The 21,910-nt window shown below is 45.7% G+C and overlaps 7 protein-coding genes across 7 annotated transcripts; 3 read left to right on the top strand and 4 right to left on the bottom strand.

Moving 5' to 3' along the window:
* Positions 1-1,221: 1,221 nt before the first annotated feature.
* On the bottom strand, positions 1,222-2,502 carry TRIVIDRAFT_34188 (uncharacterized protein; the record flags this gene model as incomplete). The annotated part of the gene is made up of 2 exons (XM_014105586.1): positions 1,222-2,190; positions 2,239-2,502. The coding sequence occupies 2 exons, from the start codon at positions 2,500-2,502 to the stop codon at positions 1,222-1,224; spliced, it is 1,233 nt and encodes a 410-aa protein (XP_013961061.1).
* A 2,311-nt stretch (positions 2,503-4,813) lies between these two features.
* Positions 4,814-7,102, top strand: TRIVIDRAFT_34853 (uncharacterized protein; the record flags this gene model as incomplete). Its single annotated transcript, XM_014105587.1, has 9 exons — positions 4,814-5,207; positions 5,308-5,371; positions 5,429-5,553; positions 5,612-5,648; positions 5,717-5,847; positions 5,901-5,944; positions 5,998-6,046; positions 6,103-6,708; positions 6,768-7,102. The coding sequence occupies 9 exons, from the start codon at positions 4,814-4,816 to the stop codon at positions 7,100-7,102; spliced, it is 1,785 nt and encodes a 594-aa protein (XP_013961062.1).
* Positions 7,103-7,666: 564 nt separating this feature from the next.
* Positions 7,667-9,530, bottom strand: TRIVIDRAFT_187840 (uncharacterized protein; the record flags this gene model as incomplete). The annotated part of the gene is made up of 5 exons (XM_014105588.1): positions 7,667-8,034; positions 8,103-8,248; positions 8,314-8,663; positions 8,734-9,427; positions 9,460-9,530. The coding sequence occupies 5 exons, from the start codon at positions 9,528-9,530 to the stop codon at positions 7,667-7,669; spliced, it is 1,629 nt and encodes a 542-aa protein (XP_013961063.1).
* A 751-nt stretch (positions 9,531-10,281) lies between these two features.
* TRIVIDRAFT_34032 (uncharacterized protein) lies at positions 10,282-11,439 on the bottom strand (the record flags this gene model as incomplete). The annotated part of the gene is made up of 3 exons (XM_014105589.1): positions 10,282-10,561; positions 10,627-11,058; positions 11,135-11,439. The coding sequence occupies 3 exons, from the start codon at positions 11,437-11,439 to the stop codon at positions 10,282-10,284; spliced, it is 1,017 nt and encodes a 338-aa protein (XP_013961064.1).
* Positions 11,440-13,588: 2,149 nt separating this feature from the next.
* On the bottom strand, positions 13,589-15,262 carry TRIVIDRAFT_62647 (uncharacterized protein; the record flags this gene model as incomplete). The annotated part of the gene is made up of 2 exons (XM_014105590.1): positions 13,589-14,730; positions 14,797-15,262. 2 exons carry the CDS (start codon positions 15,260-15,262, stop codon positions 13,589-13,591), a joined length of 1,608 nt encoding a protein of 535 aa, XP_013961065.1.
* Positions 15,263-18,716: 3,454 nt separating this feature from the next.
* TRIVIDRAFT_34264 (uncharacterized protein) lies at positions 18,717-19,586 on the top strand (the record flags this gene model as incomplete). Its single annotated transcript, XM_014105591.1, has 1 exon — positions 18,717-19,586. The coding sequence occupies one exon, from the start codon at positions 18,717-18,719 to the stop codon at positions 19,584-19,586; it is 870 nt and encodes a 289-aa protein (XP_013961066.1).
* Positions 19,587-20,672: 1,086 nt separating this feature from the next.
* On the top strand, positions 20,673-21,698 carry TRIVIDRAFT_24433 (uncharacterized protein; the record flags this gene model as incomplete). Its single annotated transcript, XM_014105477.1, has 1 exon — positions 20,673-21,698. A coding segment is annotated over one exon (1,026 nt), but the record flags the coding sequence as incomplete, so codon positions are not given.
* Positions 21,699-21,910: the final 212 nt, after the last annotated feature.

Consider the following 21,910-nt stretch of genomic DNA (forward strand, 5'->3'; position numbering starts at 1 on the left):
AATTGGGAGAGCTAGATAAATACTCACCCACTTGATTAAACTTGGCTGATGGTCTTCGGCGGTAATGTGTTGAGATTATGTTCTCGAGTGTAGATTGGTATTTTGTCGAGAGACTCTAAGCTAATATTGGTCCGTGATAAACTTTCTCCCTCAAGGGCTAGTCGGGTGGAAAGATAAGAAAAATGAGTGGATAGGTAGATGATACAGGCGCTTCAGCGAGATCTGGACCCAGAGTAAAGAGAGATTATTAAAAAATTGTCAGTGGCGCTTTAGAACTCTCTTTCTCTCTTGGTGGAAGTAAGTGGCCGAGTGACCCATGTATGACCCACCAGATATTTCACCTTCATGATTCCGAAGATGGAGAATAAGAAATAATTGGGATGCTGTGGCTCGTCTAGGTAATTGATGAGATGACTACGTGGGCGAGTAATTAACTTGCATTACAAATTCCAGACGCTCTTGTGTCAAAAATAGACTCATCGTTGTATCGCGAGTTATCGGTTACTCCTTTTTTTTTTTTTTTTGCGTCTACAGGGTACCACCACCTTAATCTAATCAATGACCCAATATGGGCTAGACTAAATCGATCCTGATAATTCATTCTTACGATATGGCGCTGTTACCGGCTAAATGTGCAAAATGTTGGGAGCACATAGTAAATATAGAGCGGTATTCTTTAATAACTGGGCAAGAAACAAAGCTGATTATCATACGTTTTCGATAGTTGGCTCCTCCCAACACGAATTATTGATATATCGCCTGCTATGAAGCCTCTTATAGAGACTCGGACAAAATTTCGGATGGAGACTCATGTCAGATGAATTATCGAGAGGCTCACACGAAAGATTGGAAGACGATTTGGGAGTGGGATTCGTGAAGATTCAGATGGCTTTATGATCTTTTATATCGACCTACCTCCAATCGGTACATTTCTCCATGTTTCGCCTGGAGATTATCCCAAGTAGGTGTCCATTTATTTGGGAATATTAGATCTGGGACTCCCTAGGGGCTGTCCAAGCAGCCGCCGAGGGACTGCGGGAAAGAGGAGTAGCCTTCTCCAGCACTTGGGTCTTAGAGAGAGAACAGGGTTTGTATTCAATTGATTGAGATTGAGTGGAAATACTCCACGTTTTCAAAGACAATAGTAAAAGAAGCGCATAGTGTGGTGAGAAATAGAACAGGTTAGTAAGATATGCTCCTCTGTATATGTAGCCAGCCTAGCTAGTAGCTTAATTCGACAGAGCTTGCATGCCCCGTAGTACTCGCAAACAGTCCACTGGCAAGCACCAGATCATCTTTTCCAAGTTTGATTTGTGCAGGACGTTCCCATTCTAGGATGGCGGCGCCCTTTCCGCGCTCAAAACGCCGTAGGTCTTCCAAGACAACCCCCGTCACACTCGATGTATTTCCCTTGCCATCTGAATATACGGTATCCTTGGGAGGCGGCGTTGGAAATTCTGGCCACTCAATGTACTCTGGTGCTTCGGTATAAAGAGCAATCTGCTTTCCATTCCGTCTCTTGTTTACCCAGTCGTTCAATACCGAGCGGTATGTCGAAACAGGGTGGTCAAGTGTGACATCTGGGTGCTTTGCCCACTCTTCAAGTCCTTGTACATCCGCAGGATTTTGCTCATGGTGAGCAACGTCTCGGAAATGCATGTCGCGGGTGATGATTTCGTACATGGTAAATATGACTCCTTTGACATCGTCCCGGTCCTCTCCATATCCGATGTCACCGATGCGTCCGCTGTAGTTGAAGTCGAACAACATAAGGGCGTCCGTCTTGGGGTCAACAAGCAGGTTACGCGCGGCGACGTCCTGATGGGCGATACCATATTTGAGATTCAAATCGTCAATGACGCAAATCAGCTGCTGGAGCCACTTGAGCTTAAAAGTGCGTGAGTTATTCTTGTCTATCGTGCCACCTGGTATGTAAAGACTTGTGAAGCCGACCACGTTGTGACATAGCTCATCTAGCACAAGTCGGTCGAATGGGACAAGGTTCGGATGAGGGGGAAGACGCATCCACAAGTTCAACTCGTTCCATATCTTGTGGATGAATTGAAAAAGAAAATAGTATTTGAAAACTGCTTTTCTTGTTTCCAGTTCGCTGGTGCACGGTGTATACGAAACAAGATCAACATTTGGGCCGAATCGATCCAGCTCGACTAGGTGTGAACGGAGCACAGTCTTGACGTGGCTGGGTGGCTGAAAGGCCTGTAGCGGAGGGTAGTACACGCATCCCCCTTGGTCGTCTCTGGGGTTTGTAGAGATTGACACCAATTCGCCGTCTTGAGATAGGCGGACGGCGTATACGTCGGGTCCCAGGGTGTCGATGTGCTTCCTGAGGTGTTGGACTGCAATATCTTCGCTCTCTTGTTCCTCATCCATTGTAACCGCAATGATGTGTCGCTGATCCCAGTCGAGTATATACCATGTGCTGGGTCCCCCAGGCGTGATGGCTCCGCCGGGAGCGAAATATCTCCATTCGTCCTCTATCATATTTTCTTTCTCCTTGGAACGCCTGGAAAGAGAAGTGAGGCTAGAGGATGGAAAAGCCGGAAGAGAAACGACGCAGAAATAAATGATTGCAGTGAGGACGGAGGCAGTAGGGAGCATGCTCGCAAAGACAAAGGACATGGAGTAGTGAAAGGATCAGCATCATGTGCAAGATGCCGTTTGCCGGCCAACAAGATCCAAACACGATTATGTGGGGCCTCGGGACGGTGAAGCAGACAACGACAACCATTGATGGTGTACCACTAAAGTACATATACATGCCTGTATCGCGTTGTGTTTGTAGCGCTGCATCGGCGCCATGGCAACTGCCACAAACGTGCTCTCAAAACTTGGTCCAACATACATGTACATACATACATCCCTACATACTAAGGTAGTACATGCTACATCAGGTATTCGTATATGCAATGTAGAGGGTGCTTCCTGCACTGAAGCCTTTCCTCGGCGTTGCACAACTATGCCCCAGAGAGGGAACACACGTTCCTTAATGTTCTGGTACTTGCAGACTCGTGCTTCTCAATACTTCAATGGTTGGCTGTTGGTCGGAGAACTACGTCGTACGGCTGGAGGCAGGAAATTACAGGAAGTTATACTGCTGCACTGCACGGGGCGGTCGACCAAGCAGAAAAGCGATGCTACCATCCGAGCGAAGGCGAATGGCCAATAACGAGACGGCTGCGTACATTGACCTTGTGTATCAAATAAGGAGTAGCATCGTACAGCATCGGGTATGAAAATAAATACAAGGTTTGATATAGCTAAAAGCAAAGGCATTCCCCTCCGTATTTAATTAATTTACAAACTCGCCAGATACCGTCTATCACCATCAAGAAAACGATTTGGACCGCTACCCATTTCCAAATTGCCACTGAAGCTTTCCACCTCTTCTAATATCCTGTGCTCAAGCCTCGTTTTATCTTATAGTGCTTCAACATGCAGAACCAACCTACAACTATCCATCCACAGCTGATACCGGTTACGACACAGGATCACCTCGTATATGACTCTCGAAATCCCCACAATTGCCCGTGTGGATGGTATCAATTCTATGGTATGTGCGGCCATTTGTACCAGCAACATCCTCATAGATGCGGTAACCGAACGACACCCTCTAGGAAAAGCGGCTTCTGCAAGTCTCCCGCGCCTCGCCATATTGTTCACGGAGTTTTCATCAGCGCCCCTTGTGCAGACTGCCTCGGACATGGCAGCTAGATAGGTGTAAGAGAACCCGAATTTAAATGCTATAATTAGAAGATACACATGCTTACTGGCCGCAAGACAACAGTGGACAAGCGTATCGTCTAGAAGCAAAGGAAGAAGATGATTCATTTACGATGATACGGAGGCAATACATTGGACGGATTTGGGTTCCTGACTAGTTATTCTAGCTTAATGGAGGTGGCTACTTCGTAGTTTTAATAAAAAAAAAATATCGTACTGGGCCAATATCTTTAATTCTCTGCTTGTGTCATGTAGATGGACCTGTTTATATATATATCTACGAGATTTAAATACATCTACTAGGTCTACCTATAGATACTAGATCTACCTGTAGTCGCTGGATCTGTATGTGTCTGCTACTACTTCTATCTAATTCATACAACATTCCTGCAGATTAGAGATCGCTTACTTGGTTAAAATTTACAATAAATGTCTCTTTTAAAGCCCCGGTCATTTACCTACAGCCTGTCACGTCTTGTGTGAATTCAAAGAAGGGCATCCTCAGCCATCTTGCATGTTTAACCAATCGCGATACGACTGAGGCCAAAGCTGCGAGCTGTGGAATCATCATCGCCCTGAATACGCCACAGCTAACCGCATATCTTTCTAGAAAGAAAAAAAAAGTCGCCGAGGCGGATTGATTACCTCATGAGCTTAAGCTCTTGGCATCTTGATCCATAATTTATACTTGCGGCTAAGGTAATCATGGCAAAGGGGCCGAAGCTGACAAGTGGAACTAGACATAGGCAGGGCGAAAACATGTCACCTTTAGAGCACAGCATGGTCCTAATCGGGAAATTTTTGGGAGCGCGCTAAAGTCGCAGTAGTGATGACATCAAATCTCATGCCGGCCATATTCTTGTTTAGTAATTAATTAATATCGTCGAGACAGGCATCACAGGCTTACAAATTTTAGCTTGAAGAAAATTGAAGAACTGCGCGACGGATGGGAATTTATAAGCCGGCGTATCCGTCAGCTCGGTGTGAGGGCATATACATATAAAGTAATACCATTCACACTTGTTATGAAGGGACTGTGCCTCAGACCCAGCAACCCAGACTCTTTTCCACAATGTACGGCATTGTACGTGACTCGCCTTTCGGGCAGATAGTCCGATTCGTTACTAAGAATGCATATTTCCGATATCCTGAAGAACAAGATGGGTTCACACACCCCTACTACAGCTCCGATCCTTTCCCAAAGGAGGCCGAAGCAGAGCATTCCACCACTTCCAATACCGGCCTAGAGGATGCTGCCACCCTTGGCTCCGGCGGACAGGATGACCAAGATTCTACAAGAGAGATTTCTGCATCAGATGAAGATTTGGAGAATAACCACACAGAAAACCCCATTGAAAGGGTTGTTACTATGCAAAGTCAGCATGAGGCGCATAGAACAGAGAGTCGCGCTATCAAGCCAACGCAAACAAGCGACGGAACAATAGTAGTCGACTGGTACACCACTGGTATTACACCTTCTTCTTAGCCACCCAGATTATGCTCTATTTCAGACATGTGGTTGAATACACCAAAGGGGTGCCGCCCAAATGGCTAACAATGCCTTAGACGATCCTGAAAATCCACAAAACTGGAGTGCGTTTCAAAAAAGCTTTATAGCTTTTCAGATTTGGTAAATTTGCACCAGTGCATTACTTACAATATGGGGACAGAGACTAATTGTTCAAAGTATCTACTCCTTTGCTGTGTATTTCGGCTCTTCCATCTATGTCGGCGCAGTTCCCGAGGTCGTCCAAAGGTACGGCATTAGCATCGAGGTGTCCTCCTTGGCCCTCTCTTTATATGTCTTTGGATGTAAGTGGAGGCAGCTTCCCGGATCGGATGATACCCAATCGCTGACTCTACGATACAGATGGTCTTGGTGCCATGATCTTTTCTCCTCTTAGCGAGTAAGCTCCCGACTCAGATGCGATTCACCATTTAGGCTCAACATGCAGTGAGGCTAACCGATCTCAAGGATCGCCGCTATAGGAAGAAACCCGCCATACATCATAACACTCTTCATTTTCACCATTTTATGGGTCCCGGCATCCGTTGTGGATAACTTTCCCGGTTTCGTGGTCCTTCGGTTCTTAACTGGTGTTTTCGGTAATTATATTATGCCTCTATGAACACGTCGTCGATGCTAATCAGACCAACAGGTGCCCCATGCCTTGCAACTGGCGGTGCTTCATTGAGTGATGTCGTATGTTACTCCCAGTGGGTGTGAATTTTGAATCTCGGCTCATACAAGTTTAGTACCCGCTTATACATGTGCCATATCTGTTGATCATTTGGGGCGCTGCCAGTATGTTTTCTCTCTCGAGTGTTACAAAAATGGATATACTAATAGTATTCACTTAGCCGTCCTTGGACCTGCCCTCGCTCCGGTCATCTCAAACTTTAGTGCCCCCGTCGAGGGATGGCATTGGGTATCCTGGGAGATGCTATGGCTCAGTGCTCCGATTCTCTTGAGTTTCTTCTTCTTCTTGCCCGAGACTTCATCCACCACGATCTTGTATTACAGAGCAAAGAGATTACGAAGAATCACCGGAAACCAGCGATACCGCTCACAAGTCGAGATTGATCAAGCTAAACAACACATGACGATGAAACATATCCTATACAACGCCATCATTAAGCCTGTCGAAATCAACGCTCTGGATCCTGCCGTGCTTTTCTCAACAGTTTACACCAGCCTTGTCTATGCCATTTTTTACTCCTTCTTCGAGGCCTTTCCCATTGTCTTTTCGGAAACATATCACTTTAGCTTTTCTGTTTCTGGCCTCCCATTCTTGGGTGTATTCCCGGGGTTATTTGTGGCATCTACTCTGTGTGTCGTATCTTGGCACTTCCAAGTCGTGAAGCCCTTCAAGACCGAAGGGTTCAAGGCGTTTGGAATTCCAGAAAACCGTCTAGTACCTGCACTGTTCGCATGCTTTTGGCTCCCGGCCGGACTCTTTCTTTTTGGTATGTCGCCTTAATAAATACCCAGGGTTGAGTGGTACGATGCTAATGCGCAATAATAGCATGGACGGCTCGTCCAAGTGTTCACTGGATTGCCTCTATTATAGGCCTATCGATGTCTATTGTCGGCACATTCACCATTATTGTCTGCATCTTGCAGTACCTAGCCTTCACTTACCCGAAATACTCGGCATCCTTGTTTGCAGCGAATGACTTTGCCCGGTCGACGCTCGCAGCGGCTGCCATCATGTTCTCGCGACCGATGTTTCTTAGCCTTGGAATACACTGGGGAGTGTCTTTGCTTGCATTTTTGGATATAATATGCTGCATTTTACTCTTTGGGCTCTGGAAATTTGGGCCCAGGCTGCGTGCCCATAGTCGTTTTGCTGAATCATGAGGTATGAAGTGGTATGAGAAAATAAGGTTGAAATGATAATAATGAAGCAGCGGTGTACGGGGTGGTTAAAATTTTTCGAGTTGATTTCATATAGAGTAATAATAAAGTGGTTTGTAGACGCAACCTACTCAGAGTATGGATATCTGCTTGCGTGACAAATTGGCCATCCATTATCCATATCCTAATTGACATAGGCCGAACATGTAGATCCCCCACCGGAATACAAATTACGAAGAGAATCTAACACCTTGATTGCCTATGGTTATGAAATTGAAATCGAAGATTACGTGTGAACCTATTGGTGAGAGTTAGGGCACTCTCCACCTCGGGATTAACTTGGGTAATGATATGGATATGGCGTTGAGTCTCAGAGACAGAAGCTCCACGCAGCCCAGTATTGAGTCGAACTATAGAGATACAGTCTTGTTTTGAATGATCATACCATTGACGGAACATCGTTTGATTCGGAAAATGATGCATATAAAGCAGGAAAATCCGGCCCAAAAGAGGATAGCCCTTGCCCCGGCGTTTCCGTTACCGCGTATCGAAACGAATCTCAGTGCATCATCTAGTGCTCCTTTCTGAAGCCTCGTTATCCCCTCCTAATGGTGCGCTGGGTATTCCAAAGCAGCCAAGTAAGCAGAGTGCCATGAATGGAATTTCCAGGCCAAAAACCGCTTGGAACCCCTTGAACTTGGCATTGGATATGTCTTGGTCCCATGATGCAGTCCCAGATCGCCACGTTCCCTTCATCACTTGCGAGATCACTGAAGCTGGGATATTGGCAGGTAGAGCTGATTGAGTGACGGCAGTCTGCAAAGCAGTTGCGATTGTCATACCAATGACTGAGCCGAGCATTCGGAAGAGATTCCGTGTCGAGGTCGCAGCCGCACGGTCTTTGGATGGACAATGTGCATGCAGGGCAACGAGACCTAAATGAAGTGAGCCGTCGTGCTAAGTTCATCCCATAGAAGAAGAATTATGATTGAATGGACTATACCTGGCTGAAAAACACACCCAATACCCCAGCCCTCAACTAGTAAGGCGGCCAAGTAAACCCCAACACTTGTGGTTTGGCCAAACATCATCTTCAAGCAGACACCTAGCAGCCACAAGACTATACCCGGATGGTAGATATAGTCGTAACTACTACTTGTCAGTTTTTCAATACTCTCAATTTCAAGGACTTAATCATGGATAATTAAACTTGCCTGCCAAAAATGGTCATGGCTGGGCCAGACAGGATGCCAGAAATGCTCGAAAATAGAAGAATAGGCAGCATCAGCGCAGATGTCTGCAGGGGACTGAACCCTCGAACTTCTTGAAAATATGCAGGCATAAAATACATCTCCACTTGCCATACAACGTTGTACAGAGCGCTCTGGATAAGGAGAATGGCAGTGGCCCTGTTTGTGAAAAGCCGAAGAGGGATTAGAGGGATTCGCGCGTACCTTTTTTCGATGACAGTAAAAGCAGCCACTGCAACGCCGCCCATGATCATTAGGGTGATTACTTCAGGGCTGCGCCATGGCCAGGACGTTCCGCCCAGATTGAGAGGAATCTAAGAATACCAAATCGTATTGATCAGCAGGAATGTCTTAAGACCATTGTAATAAAACAGCTCTTCGCACCAAGATGCAAATAGTCGCTACCAGAGATGTTGCGAGGCCCATCCAGTCGATTTGTCTTGCTTTGGCCCTCCAACTTCCACTAACAGACGTCAGTGGTAGAAAAGCCATCGAAGCTACAGCAGAAATGCATGCTAGGACCGGGGGAATATAGAAGATCCATCTCCAACTCGAAATTCCAGCGATTTTTGTCTTCTGTATCAGAGCTGCTGCGAGGAATGGCCCTATAGCTGATCCAGCGCCGATGGAAGCATTGAGCATTCCCTGGTATTTGCCCCTGTCTTTAAGACTCACGAGATCGCTGACAATGATTGCTATGATAGAACTGATGCCACCACCGCCAATGCCACTTATAGCACGACACGCATAGAGCCAGACAGGGGAGTGGGAATTGGCACATAGGATGTCACCAAAGACAAGAAACCCAACAGAGAGCATCAAGACTGGTTTCCGGCCGAAAATATCAGATAGACGACCGTAAAGTGGCTGGAAAGCGGCCTGACCCATCAAATAGGCCGTTCCAGTCCAGGTAATGCTGCTGCCAGCGCCAAGGTCACGGGCGATAATTGGGAGAGCCAGAGCAACGGAGTTGATGTCGAGCGAAGAGGTGAAGTAGATGATTGAAAGACAGAGATACGCAGCGATGAGGCGCCGAAATGGCAGTCGAGATGACTGGTCATGTATCTCATCGCTAGATCTATCGACCGAATTTACTATTCTAGCTCGAACAGTATGTAGATGTTCTGGTTGAGGAGTCGCTGTGGTTGTCGCTTCATGCTCATTCGGTAGAAATGAGCCATCACTAGTTACCTGAGCCTGAGCCGAATGACTGGCGGTGTCTCGATGATTCTGGGGTGACCGATTGGTATTTAACTCAAGAAGAATGGTGGTAGACATGGAAATGGTAGAGCAATAAATTCTATATGACGATTAGTGCGAGAGTAACGAACGCGAGAGAGTCACGGAATTGCAGATTCCTAAGAGAGAAAACCAAGCCGAATATCGGTCACTAATTACATGGTTGCGTCTCAAAGGGCGTGGCTTCGGTAACAATCGTAAACGACTGTTTACCGTGCCTTAACCTAGAGACCACTACTAGTTTAGGCTAAATAACCTGTAGTGGAAACGCTTGCTATGAATAGGTACATATACAATATATAGCTACGAGAAAGACGAGCGAGTCCTCTCTATCTTCTGGCAAGGGCAGTTAGGATCAGACGTAATCTAGGCACCCATGTCTTTCTTTTAGGATCTAGCTATGCGCTTATGACCTTGGAAGCTAAATTTATGTATTCGTTCATTTGAGAAGTTCGTGTACGCTGGTCTTGATACAGGCTTCTAATCATTGTTTTTGTAGACAATGGACATTGAGTATGGTGATGGCAATATCACCTTTGGGATATTATATAAAGTTATGAGTGGGCAGAGCTTCTAGAATAGCCATGATTTTGTTGCTCGCCCGCATTGTTTATCAGCTCAAAATGAAATCGCTGTCGAAATCGCTGTCGGTTCTTTCATATGGCTTGAATCATGATCAGATAATTTTCTGATCTACCGAACCAGCACTCCCCGGTACCTCATCTTCCCACTTCTCAGAGTATCAATAGCCTCCTTGATTCCATCCTCCGTCATCGGGAACTTCATGACTGTTGGCTTGATTCCATGCCGAGAAGCGAATCGAATCAAATCACTGATAGTGCGGCGCGAAGCCGTGAGAGATCCTTTGATGGAAGCTCCTAAACCTGTCAGTTCCCCAAGATCAATAGGGGTATGCTCTGCAGAGACAGTCAATGGATATATTGTGCCATTCACAGCCAGGAGTTCAATTAGACTGTGAATCTTGCGTCAGCAAATACCGTCGTGTACAGCGCCATCATTCTATATGGGATGACTCACTTGTTAAAGTTTTTGCTTCCAGTATTTCCGCACAGCAGTAGATGATTCAACGGCCTGAAGCCTGCTGGAGCCGGGTTCTCTGAATTGTAGACAAGAAACTCTGTTGCGCCATACTCAAGTGCTTCCTGTCGTTTTGATTCAGAGGTTGACAAAGCTACGACCTCATGGCCCATGGCTGCAGCGAGTTTGATGGCCAAATGTCCCAGGCCACCGACACCCATGACGCCAATTCGATCAGTTGATTTGACCTCGGGCCCAGTTAAAACCGTGAAGACGGTAGAACCCGCGCAGAGAAGTGGTGCTGCATCAGCAGAGTCATATCCGTCCGGAATCGGAAAGACCATGTCGGCTGCCCAAATCACACCCGAGGAAATAGTACCCATTTTGTCGGCGTTTCTGTTAAAGTCAACTCGTGACGAACAGTACTGATCCCTCCCTTTCCACCACATGCCTAATTAGTCCTTCGGCCAACTAAGGAAGCATTGACAGATATTATTCAGAGTGTGACTCACCGCTCAAACAAGACTCACAAGTGCCGCAGACCTTGTGTGTGTAACCGAACCCAACGCGATCTCCAACTTTAATATCTCTTGATACACCGGGACCTAACTGTCTAACAATGCCTACTCCTTCATGGCCGATAATGCGTCCACGTGCCAGGTAGTGAAGGTCGGTGCCACACAGTCCTGAGTGGGTTGTTTCAATGTATAGTTCGCCATAGCCAAGAGTACGAGCCGTCTGTTCAACAGCCAGCTCTCCTTCGGGTGTACCTCTGAAGATGTCGAGAGTGAATGTTGAACTGTTGTCGGCCATGTCGCTATACTGATCTTTTTTTTTTTTTAATCACCTTTTTTTTCTTGAGTGAAGAATGGAAAAAGTATCGTTAGAGTATAGAACAAGGCGTTTTCACTGTAGTAGGTAATGATGCCCAATTAATCTCAACTCCGACTTCTTCTATTAAAGAAATGGATTGTACTATTGGTTTATAGACAATGAGCCGGCGCACACACGCACACATATATAACATCTATACAACAATGGCGTCAATCACACCAACCTTTGCTGGAACGTGTGGCAAGGGGTCTCGTACCGGCTAGGGTCGGGTTCGTCTGCCCGGTGGGTCTCTCCAGCTTCTCGTCGACCCTGGACATACGAATTGTATCGCACAGACACTGGCTGCATTAGTAATTGAGCTTTAATGTGACTCTGGAAACAATCGGCCCAGCCAATCATTGCCATAACTGACTAATGTCTCTCGTTCTAGACCTGCTGTTTTGGTTATCCCATAACACAAGAAACCACAAATTCTTGCTTAACTTGCTTATTAACCAAACATCAAAAACTCATTGTCACTCCACTTAACTCCATCAGGGGTAATAGGCCGTATCCAGCCTTTCATCATTAGGAGAGAATCCCTATCAGAGGTATCCAGCACTTGCCAGTTTGCCAGCTTCCTTCCAGAAAAAGGTTGACGGCGCTTTCATGCGCCTTGCCGTCTTTCGTGCATATATCCTGGGTGGTATCTAGAAACTTGACGGAGTCGATAAAATCCAGAACAAAAAGTAAGCTGTAGCAGATACATGGATATGTCGTAACTGTTACTATAGTCTGCCAGACAAGACCACTCTGTAAAGTAGATTGAAAACCCTATTCCAAGCGACACCTTATTATCAGTCTCACTAGGGCGGTAATCTCCTTCCTACTTTGGTCTATATCGCGCTTCTTATTGAGCGAATGGTGCTAAGCCTATCTCTATACCTTGAAAAGCCTTGCATATCCCTTATCTTGTCTATCAACAACGTATCGGGTAGACAAAGGAGGCATAATCTAAAGGACTGTTCGGATCTGGACGAGTTAGGATATCGGATTTTTTTTTCTTCTTCGGAGTCGGACCGGATACTACGTCCTTATTCAGCAGCGTTTCCCAATTGATTTTCTTTCCTTTTTTTCTTGCTCCACAGGCAAAATTCTTAGAGCGCCGTAAGTGTTAACCAAGGCGGCACATCGCGCTCCACTCTCCATCGAGGCGACGTTTTGCGCCACTACTCGTATTTTACAGCTTTAGCCAAAACTAAGTTCTAAAGATGCTTGAAGCTGGGATATTGCGTGCTCATGTCTTGTGGATACAACGGATGTGAGAGTCGTCAAGATCTTCGTAGCTGCTCATACAGTAGCCACACGACTCTTAACTAAGTAGCCTGATCGTAGAGAGCAATTAAAATTGTAAAAATTAGAGAAACTGAACTTATAGAAACTGGAACTAGTACTTCTATACATTAGGCCCCTACCCCGTAGATTGCTCTGCTCTTTGGGTGCGCTTTAGCTAATTGGAAGTCTAATTTTAATCTTGCCTGTATCCTTACCATTAGAAGAGGCCTGATAGTAGCTTCCGCCAGTCTTCTGCAGCGGAATGGTAAACCGCATTTGCTTTTCGTTTCACAAACACATACAAACGCTATAAAATAGGTGGTAGGGGTTTTGTCATTCAGTTTAACGACCTCTTTAAGAACCTCCAAAAGTATATGCATACTCCTACAATAAAGTCGCTAGCCAATCCGCAAGTGGAAACTGGTGTGATTTAGGTATTTGGGAAAGTCGAAATACATATCTGTAGGATTAGCATAGCTCTCTGAATTCTGAACTAGAGTTATCTTTATTAGTGAGAACATACCAACCGAAATGAGGGATAGAAACATGTTCACAATGTTATCAGGTACGAAGAGCAAATCACTTCACCCAAGAAAATATATTTCAGCCAGTTATTTCACTAGTTGATTTACAGCTATTGCAGCGTTCTGTTTTATCAGTGACCCTGACTGACCACTCCAGCGATCGCATTGTATCCAGATACATTTGCAAACTGCTTTAGACAACCTAGAGCGAGCTTTCAGCCAGTAAACGCAGACCTAACGGCCGGATCAACCCCATGAAACCCAACATCTATTGTCCCCAAAACATGCGCTTAAGAAGAAGGTATTGCTGTAGAAGTGCCGAAAAGGCCAAAGGTTACAGTAGAACATGGAGTGTCCCAGTCTGAGGGAGTCACAAACTGGACAGAAGGGGTGTTGTTTGCGCCAAGTAAAATGTACGAATCCTTATTCTGTTCAAATTGTGGCCACCCCAAGCCGGTAAGACCGTCAACAGGATCACCAGCAAAGGACGCCCAAGCTGTTTGCATAATCCGTGTTAAGTTTCTTTGATCAACTGTCGTTGGCAGTCCGGTAATATCCTCTGAAGCCCCGAAGATCATGTGCAAATCGACCATGTGGTAGGCACCGCTCGTACTGCCGTTTATACTGTATAGGCGAGTATTATCCCAGTCGGCCATATATCGGAAGGTCCATGCCGGAACGCCGTGACTGCGACGAGCCCCAGCTTGAAATGTTACCGGACAAGTGAAAGACTCGAGAAGAAATCTGGTCACATCTTGAGAAGTCGGTAGCTGACCTGTTAGGGCATATGGAACGAGGCGATAGAAGCCATCTTCATTGTTCGTATTTCCAAACATGATGGGTACCTTGGCAAAGTTACCATCAATGGTTCGATTGATGTAGTCAGAAAAGACAACCTCCTCATCGGGGAAGGGAGAGAAATGGGAGATAGACCTCAAGAAGTTGTCGCTTGGAAGAGGTCTAATTGTTTCCGAAACCGCCAGAATATCCTGCCAGTTAGCTTGCCGCACGCAAGCCAATTGATCCTCGCTATTAGTACAATTTACACCAGCTACAATAGAATTCCAATTTTTCTCAACAGTAGCGGCACTATTGAACGGAAAACTAAAAGCGTTGCCAGAATGGGCGATGATGCCACTGACAATGGGATCTTGCTCGTATGCATAGGCCCAAAAGTCGACTGCTTCACCCCCAACAGACTGTCCAAATATGGTGATCTTATCAGGATTGCCACCAAACGCAGCAATGTTATCGCGAACCCATTCAACACCAACGCGCTGATCGCGGAGACCGAGGTTGGCCGGTTGGCTTGGGGCTCCAGGGAAGCCGAAGACGTCAATTCGATAGTTGACCGTAACAACCACGACGTCCTGCGCGTCCGCAAAATACTTGCCGTTGTAGAAAGCAGTGTCAGTACCTCCATAATTATATCCTGTCTCAGGTCAATACTACACCCTTACAGAACACCCTTGTAGATCTTTGACGGTTCAGTGCTCACCTCCTCCAAAGAAGAATACCAACACGGGCTTGGTAGCATCTGCTACGCTAGTTGCTTTAGTCCAGACATTCAAATATAGGCAATCCTCACTCTGAGGGGTACCAGCATCAACTAGGAAGTCAGCAACGCACTTTGGGCCCTGTGCAGTGAAACCTGGGTAGCCTGAAAGATTTGAGGTTGCATGAGGACAGTCTGCGGCATAATTTGCAGCGATCAAAGGTTTCAAAGTAGCGTTGAGCTTGATGGGAGCTTCGAATCGCAGTTGCCCGACCGGTGGCTGCGCATAAGGAATGCCCAAGAACTCGACGACACAGTTCGAGTTTGATGGAACGTGTCCAGTAATAGTACCACTAGTAGTAAGTACGTTAACATATTGGCTGACGTTGCACCCTGTGTCCGTGGAGACTGGGCTGGATGTTACAACTGTCCCCAAGACCAAAGCGGTAATCTGAGGTTGAAAACGCATGATAGAGGTGCTGGAAATGTCGGTCCTTTTAATTCAGTGGTTTATACTGTCGGTTTTTAATATTGTTGATAATTGGCAGTGTGAGAAGTCAGTGTTTATATATGTTGAGTCTCCGCGCTTACACTAACGAGTTTGGCCGCTACGCCAGTCGACGATATCTCACAAGCAAGGGCTTTCGGCAGCGCCGAGCTTGTTCCATGAAGGCTGTTGCATCTTACATCATGTCCACTTGCCAAATATTACGTTTTTCGTTGGATGCCTGACAGTCAATGGATAGAGATTCTGAATTGTTGCCCATGCAACGGGTAGTATGACATGTCTCAAGTGGATAGGAATTATCATCAGCTGGCCAATTGCGAATCAGCTTGCAGCTAAATATTCTACGTTTGCGCTTTTGAAGCCTTCTAAACTGATACTGTCATCTTCGGGCCAGCTTGCTCTATGTGCACTGCTGTCTCTTGCGATAACAAATTAACTCTGTTATGACAACTTAGAGTATACCTATATAACCCTTCATAGCTTGAAACGGGATACTACTAGCATTTATACGTCGTATAATTCACTGTATAGTACTTAAAGCGTGAAGAAGGTGCCTATAACTTATTCACATATGATGAAGATTATAAGATCTTACATTCCATCATGAAAGAAAAAATACCTGTTGTTAGCTAGCGCCTACTCAGGGCAGTCATCAACGCAGCTAATTTTAACAAAATGATTAAAAATCATGCAATGAACAATAACTAATCATTTTTGAGAATCTCCACAAGTTGTTGCAACTTTTAAGAAAAAAATCAGCTTGATGGGACCAGAAGCGGCTATGAACTCAAGGATAAAGCTTAGCCTCACTCACCGCGCGTCTTGATGCCTAAATATGATCACATTGTCAATTTTCCAAACTGGATAAGATGTTGCATAGGTTAGTACGGCATAATCAGTTTCACATGATTGTATTGACATACATAGCAAGGGGTGCACACAGTTGCAACAGCTTCTGTAATATTGATGTCAAATCTGAACTCATGAGGCATTTTGTGTATCTCTCAATCAATGACAACATCGCCGCCGTAGTTACTGTAGATAGGAGAACCTTTGAAGAGGGACGCCAACATTATTACGCGAAGTCCATTCGCGATTGGTTATTCCAACGATACTACCCCGATTATTCCGGGCAAATGTGGATGTTTCAATAAGGAACTTGTGTATGATAGCTAAAATTATCAATTAGTCTAATCTTTTTCTAATTTTCTTTTTCTTACTCATGCATTGCTAACGGAGTATTTTCCCAGCGCCCAGGCGGAAATTCGGTGTAACCTGCGTAGTGGTGTATCTATTTCCAGAGCGGAGATCCGGGTCAACTACAGCTATGCCAGCCGAATAACAGCGGTGAATATAGCGCCAAATAACAAGGGAGTACCAGACCTTCTTTGCCCGGCAGTGCCCTTGATGCCCTTTGCTATAGGAATTGGGTCTGTTGTAGATATACCCCGTTTGTTAAGCTGTCCAGACTTGGCCATTTACCGGTCTCGTGCGCATTGTCAAATTCATGGCACTGGCATCGCTTTTTCCACACTTCACTGCTCCTGTAGAGCACCATTTGCCTCTGAATCCTACATTTTAGTCTATGTTTCATAAAAATATGAAGGAATGAAGAGGTCACAAAAAGGAAAAAGGGGGCATAACTCCCGAAATTAGGTAAGAATGGGCGGCGAGTGCATTATCATCAGACAGCTGTACTGATATTAGAGTATAATTTGACGTGATAATACAACAAACCAAATGGTATGTTCTAGAGTCAGGTTAAATAACAGACGTTTTCTATGAATATTCTAAAAGGCTGTAGAACTGTGTGGCTATAAGCTGTAATCCATACCTGTAAAATTACTAGATTATGATAAAGAGATCGAGGGGTGTTGCCAATACTTCTTCGCATTTGACTTATAAGCCAGACGCATTTGAGTAACAATATACGAGGGTAATAGCATTACAATCATAGCTTGGGTGTGATATCGAGCTGATGAACGGTCTTGGATGTTTGGTTACAAAGTTGGGGGCAAGACCTCTTATACATACACAATCTACGAGATCCGCAGACAAATCAGTCGGGAGTCACCCTGTCGTTGAGAAACAGTACATGTACGCAGAGAATTGCGCACCAGCCTCGTTCTTGTTCGTATCTTGTCCCTATTTCCAAAGTACCAAGATTCCATGCTATCAGCGCCCTCCCTTATTCCTCTCGTAACCGCGGTTGATGACAAATTGGTTGAGCAAAACACCCCCTCGCAAAGGAGGCGAGATATTTTCGAACGAGAAGGAATGATGAAGAACGTATCGTAATGTGGTACCGAAATAAGCTGTAAACAATCGAAACAATGGAGTTCTTTGTGCTGATTAACCTTGTTGCAATATGAGGTTATCCGCAGAGTCATGGATTGCTTACACCAGCATCTGAATACGGCCGAGGACTACGCTAACATGCGCTATAGAGTCCACTGAAATTACAGCTAAAGGCCACTAACACATGCAGCCTGCAGACACCTACTTCCTGTTAAGGTACGGCGCTAGTGCAGAGCAGCAACCGAATTAGGAAATTTTGAAGTGTCAGTTGCCCAGCTCACTAGCTGGCGATCAATCAGCCCCAGAATCGAGGAATATGTCGACATGCCGCAAACAAGACTTGTAAGAATAGGACTGTCAGCTTCAAGTTAAAGAACCAATCAGGGTGATGAAGCGACAACCAAATTAGGAACAAACCGACCCAGGCCATTCTGAAGAAACCCTAGACTAGTAGCAGGAATTGGGAGGCATTTTATTGTAAACCTCTGGCGGGGTTTTGTCTAAGCGGAAGTAAGTGTGCTGAGAATAGGTCACCTAAGCTTCAGCAATTAGGGAGCCGAGATTCGCATTGCAATAATTAATAGGCATATGGCTTACAACAATCTGTGTGGTACAGAGTATTATTCTAACAAACGAGTTAGTCCTCGGCTTCAACTAACACCAGTTGAGCCAAAGACAAAGCAAATTTCGAGGATGTCAACTCTCGGAGTAACCCGTGCAACTATTTTAGCCAGCTGTAGCGAATTGAGAGTCCCACCATCTCAACTAGCGCTAGGAAGGATTGCGCCACTGCACTCGCGCATACACTAGACTGGAGAGCTCAGCCCGAATAGCTTTGTCATGGGGAGCCTCGGCCAGGTTGGTAATCACTGTGATGCAGGTGAATACAGTGTAGCCATATCATCATAGTATAGATCAGTTTATTGATAATTGTCGCTTAATTTGGAACAACTGGTGGTTATAAAACCTGGGAACCCCCTCCAAGAGTATGTGATTCTCGACATCATCTCACAGCCAATTTCTATTCTACATACCTTGTGCTTCAAGTCTCTCTGCTACCCTATCAATTACACCATAACCTATAAAAACAATCTACAACAACAAAAATACCAACAAGATGGCATCTTACGCAACTGCTGAGCCTCAGTTTGTTGAAGTTAATGGCACCCGATTTGCCTATCTTCGCTTCGGTTCAACAGCGAAGACCACTGTTCCTCTGGTGTTCCTTGTGCACTTTCGAGGCACCTTTGATCACTGGGACCCTGAGTTGATTGACCCTATCTCGGCTACCCGTGAGGTCATTCTCCTGGACAATTCCGGTGTTGGAAAGAGCAGCGGAACAGTCCCCGGCACATATGCCGAATGGGCCGACAACGTCGCCCAAGTTGTTAAGGCACTTGGCATCTCCCAGATTGACCTACTTGGTTTCTCCATGGGCGGTTTTGTCGCTCAGATGACAGCGCTCAACTACCCCACTCTCATTCGCAGGCTTATTCTTGCTGGAACCGGACCTAGTGCTGGCGAAGGTATTGAGGGCGGCGATAGTGCTGCATTCGGACGTCTTGCTTCAGCCTCGAATGATGATGAGGAGCGCGGCGGCTTCTTGGAGGGCTTTTACTCTCTAACACCCGCAAAGCAATCTTCGGGCGATAAGTGGTGGAAGCGCATGACAACTGCTCGCTCAAACAGGTCTGACTACCTCGGACCTGAAGGCACAAAGGCTCAGATTGGCGCCGTCCTTCGTTGGTCGAACCCTGAGTACGCATCTGAAGGCTCATACAACCGTCTGCATGAGATCAAGATTCCCGTCCTTGTCGCCAATGGCGATAACGATATTCTCGTCCCCACAGTCAACAGCTGGGTCATGTTTAAGAGACTGACCAACGCTGATGCCCACCTCCACATTTACCCGGATGTGGGTCACGGGTTCCTGAATGAGTACGCGGGCCAGTTCTCGAGCCTGGTCAATCAGTTCTTGGACGTCTAAACAAGGGCTCTTTAATGATTTATTTCTAGTTCTGGATAACGTGGTTGCTATCAATACTTGCATCTATATAGACTTCATACTTGGTAGATAGCTTTGAAAGTAATATTTCTTTAAGACTCTTTCTGTCTCCTCCATCGTGAACATAGCTACTCAATGAAAGCTGGCATAAAAAGATAGTAAAATGGGCTAATCAGTACTGTAATTAAAACTATATAAAGTGAATTCACGCTCTCTGCATAAGTCTTGAGAAACTTGTAGTTGAGTTGCTACGTCATGAAGAAGAATAGTTTCCAACCGCTACAAGGGCGCGTTTAGCAATGACAATTGGGGCAACCAATTTAGCGTCAATCAGAGTAATCACGTCAATTAGGTAGCTCGAAGGATTCACTTCCTAGAACCAACTAAGCAAACTATGCTGGACTATATGCAACGAAAAGGGAAGTAGGTATAGTTGACGCGGTGTCTATCAATCAGAATCATACCATTGTTACTAGTTTCTGAAGCAATAACGCCCGACTTCTCTTGAGCTTGTAAACCTTGTGAAGCTCTCCGGCCCAGCCTAGCGGCTACCAGCTCCACGCCAACCAGCCCCATATCGCGATTTTAGCTGCAACGCAAGCCGTTTGCTCAATTAGGCAACTTTTGGAATTGACCCACCGATCCTTCGCGCCGCAAGTGCCATCATAGTCTGTCAGTGCTCGAATAGTTGAATGCTCAGGTCATTTGGATGGAGAATGCGCTTCCTGACAAATGCGGTAGATAACTGACTATACTGCAGAATGGAATCATCTTGCTAAACCTTCAAGGCTGATTAATTTGGAGATGTACTTTGTTTCATGCATTTCAAATCATAGCGATGAAAGATTTTGTTTGTGGAAGGAAATAGATAAATACTTGGGCAGGCCCGACGATGAAGAGAAAAGAATTCGCTACAACACACTCATCATCTACAAAGCACTTCATCTACAAAGCATTCAATCCACACAACATTTCATCTACACAACAACTGCAATTCATATCAACATCAAAACAAACATCTGTGATATTTTCGAATTATCTACTATAAAAGAAATGGCTGCCAGCAATCTTATCGCCCTTACCGGAGCCACTGGCTTCCTGGGATTCAAGGTCCTAACCATTGCCCTCAACTCTGGATACAATGTCCGACTTGTGGTTCGGTCCGCTAGCAAGGCTAACAAGGTTCTCAACTCGCCATCTATCAAGGCTTTGAACCCTAGCCAAGAGAAGCTCTCCTTCGTTGTGGTTGAGGATATGGAAGCCCCAGGCGCCTTCGACGAAGCAGTCAAGGGAGCCACATATGTGATCCACTGCGCTTCTCCCATCCCCACTTTCGGTGGTGAGGCTCCTCCTACTCCCGAGCAATATGACGAGTTTTTCGTCAAGGCTGCTCGCCGATCGACTATTGGGCTCCTTGAAAGCAGCCGCAAGGCCGGCACCATTAAGCGTATCATCATTACCAGCTCTGTTGTCGGCATCACTCCTTTCCATTACTATCTCGGCCAGGGAGACGACAAGATTTTCGATGCTGAGTACCGCATTCCTGTTGACCAGGGTCCTTATGGCTTCGAGTTCCAGGCTTACAGCGCCAGTAAGGCTGCAGCTTTGAACGAGTCTGAGGCTTGGGTAAAGGAGAACAAGCCCGGTTTCGACCTCATTAGCATTCTTCCTGGATGGATCTTTGGTGCCGATGAGCTCTCTACCACGAAGAAAGACTTTGAGTCCAGCTCTACAAACTCAGTTCTGCTGAACTTCCTTCGCGGTGGACAATCCGATATTCCATCAAACAGCAATTCGGTTCTTGTTGATGACGCCGCCAAGATTCACGTATTGGCCCTTGATCCCAAAATCCCTGGCAATCAGGCATTTGTGACCGCAGCAGATGGTCTTGATGGTATGGTTTGGGAGGACGGCCTCAAGGTTCTTGAGAAGCACTTCCCGGAAGCTATCGCACAGGGACTTGTGAAGACAACTGGAAAGCAGCCAACTCTTACTATTCGCCTTGATGCTAAGAAGACTGAGGAGACCTTTGGTGTCAAGTTCGCTGGGTTTGATGAACAAGTTAAGAGCCTTGTGAGCCAGTATGTCGAGGTTGCTAAAGCTTAGAATGGAACTACATTAGATTAGCTATGTTCTCAATTGCAATATAGATTTTACTGAACCTGAAGACTTAATCATTCGGCGTGATCCTATCTAAATCTGTCAATTACAGGGCGACCCCTAACTCATCTATATCTACGGATCTCGTGGATTGTGTATATAAAAGATGCCATCCTGGAATTTGTAACCGGATAACCAAGACTTTA

The sequence above is a fragment of the Trichoderma virens genome (genome assembly GCF_000170995.1).
Source record: "Trichoderma virens Gv29-8 chromosome Unknown TRIVIscaffold_1, whole genome shotgun sequence".
NCBI lineage: Eukaryota > Fungi > Ascomycota > Sordariomycetes > Hypocreales > Hypocreaceae > Trichoderma > Trichoderma virens.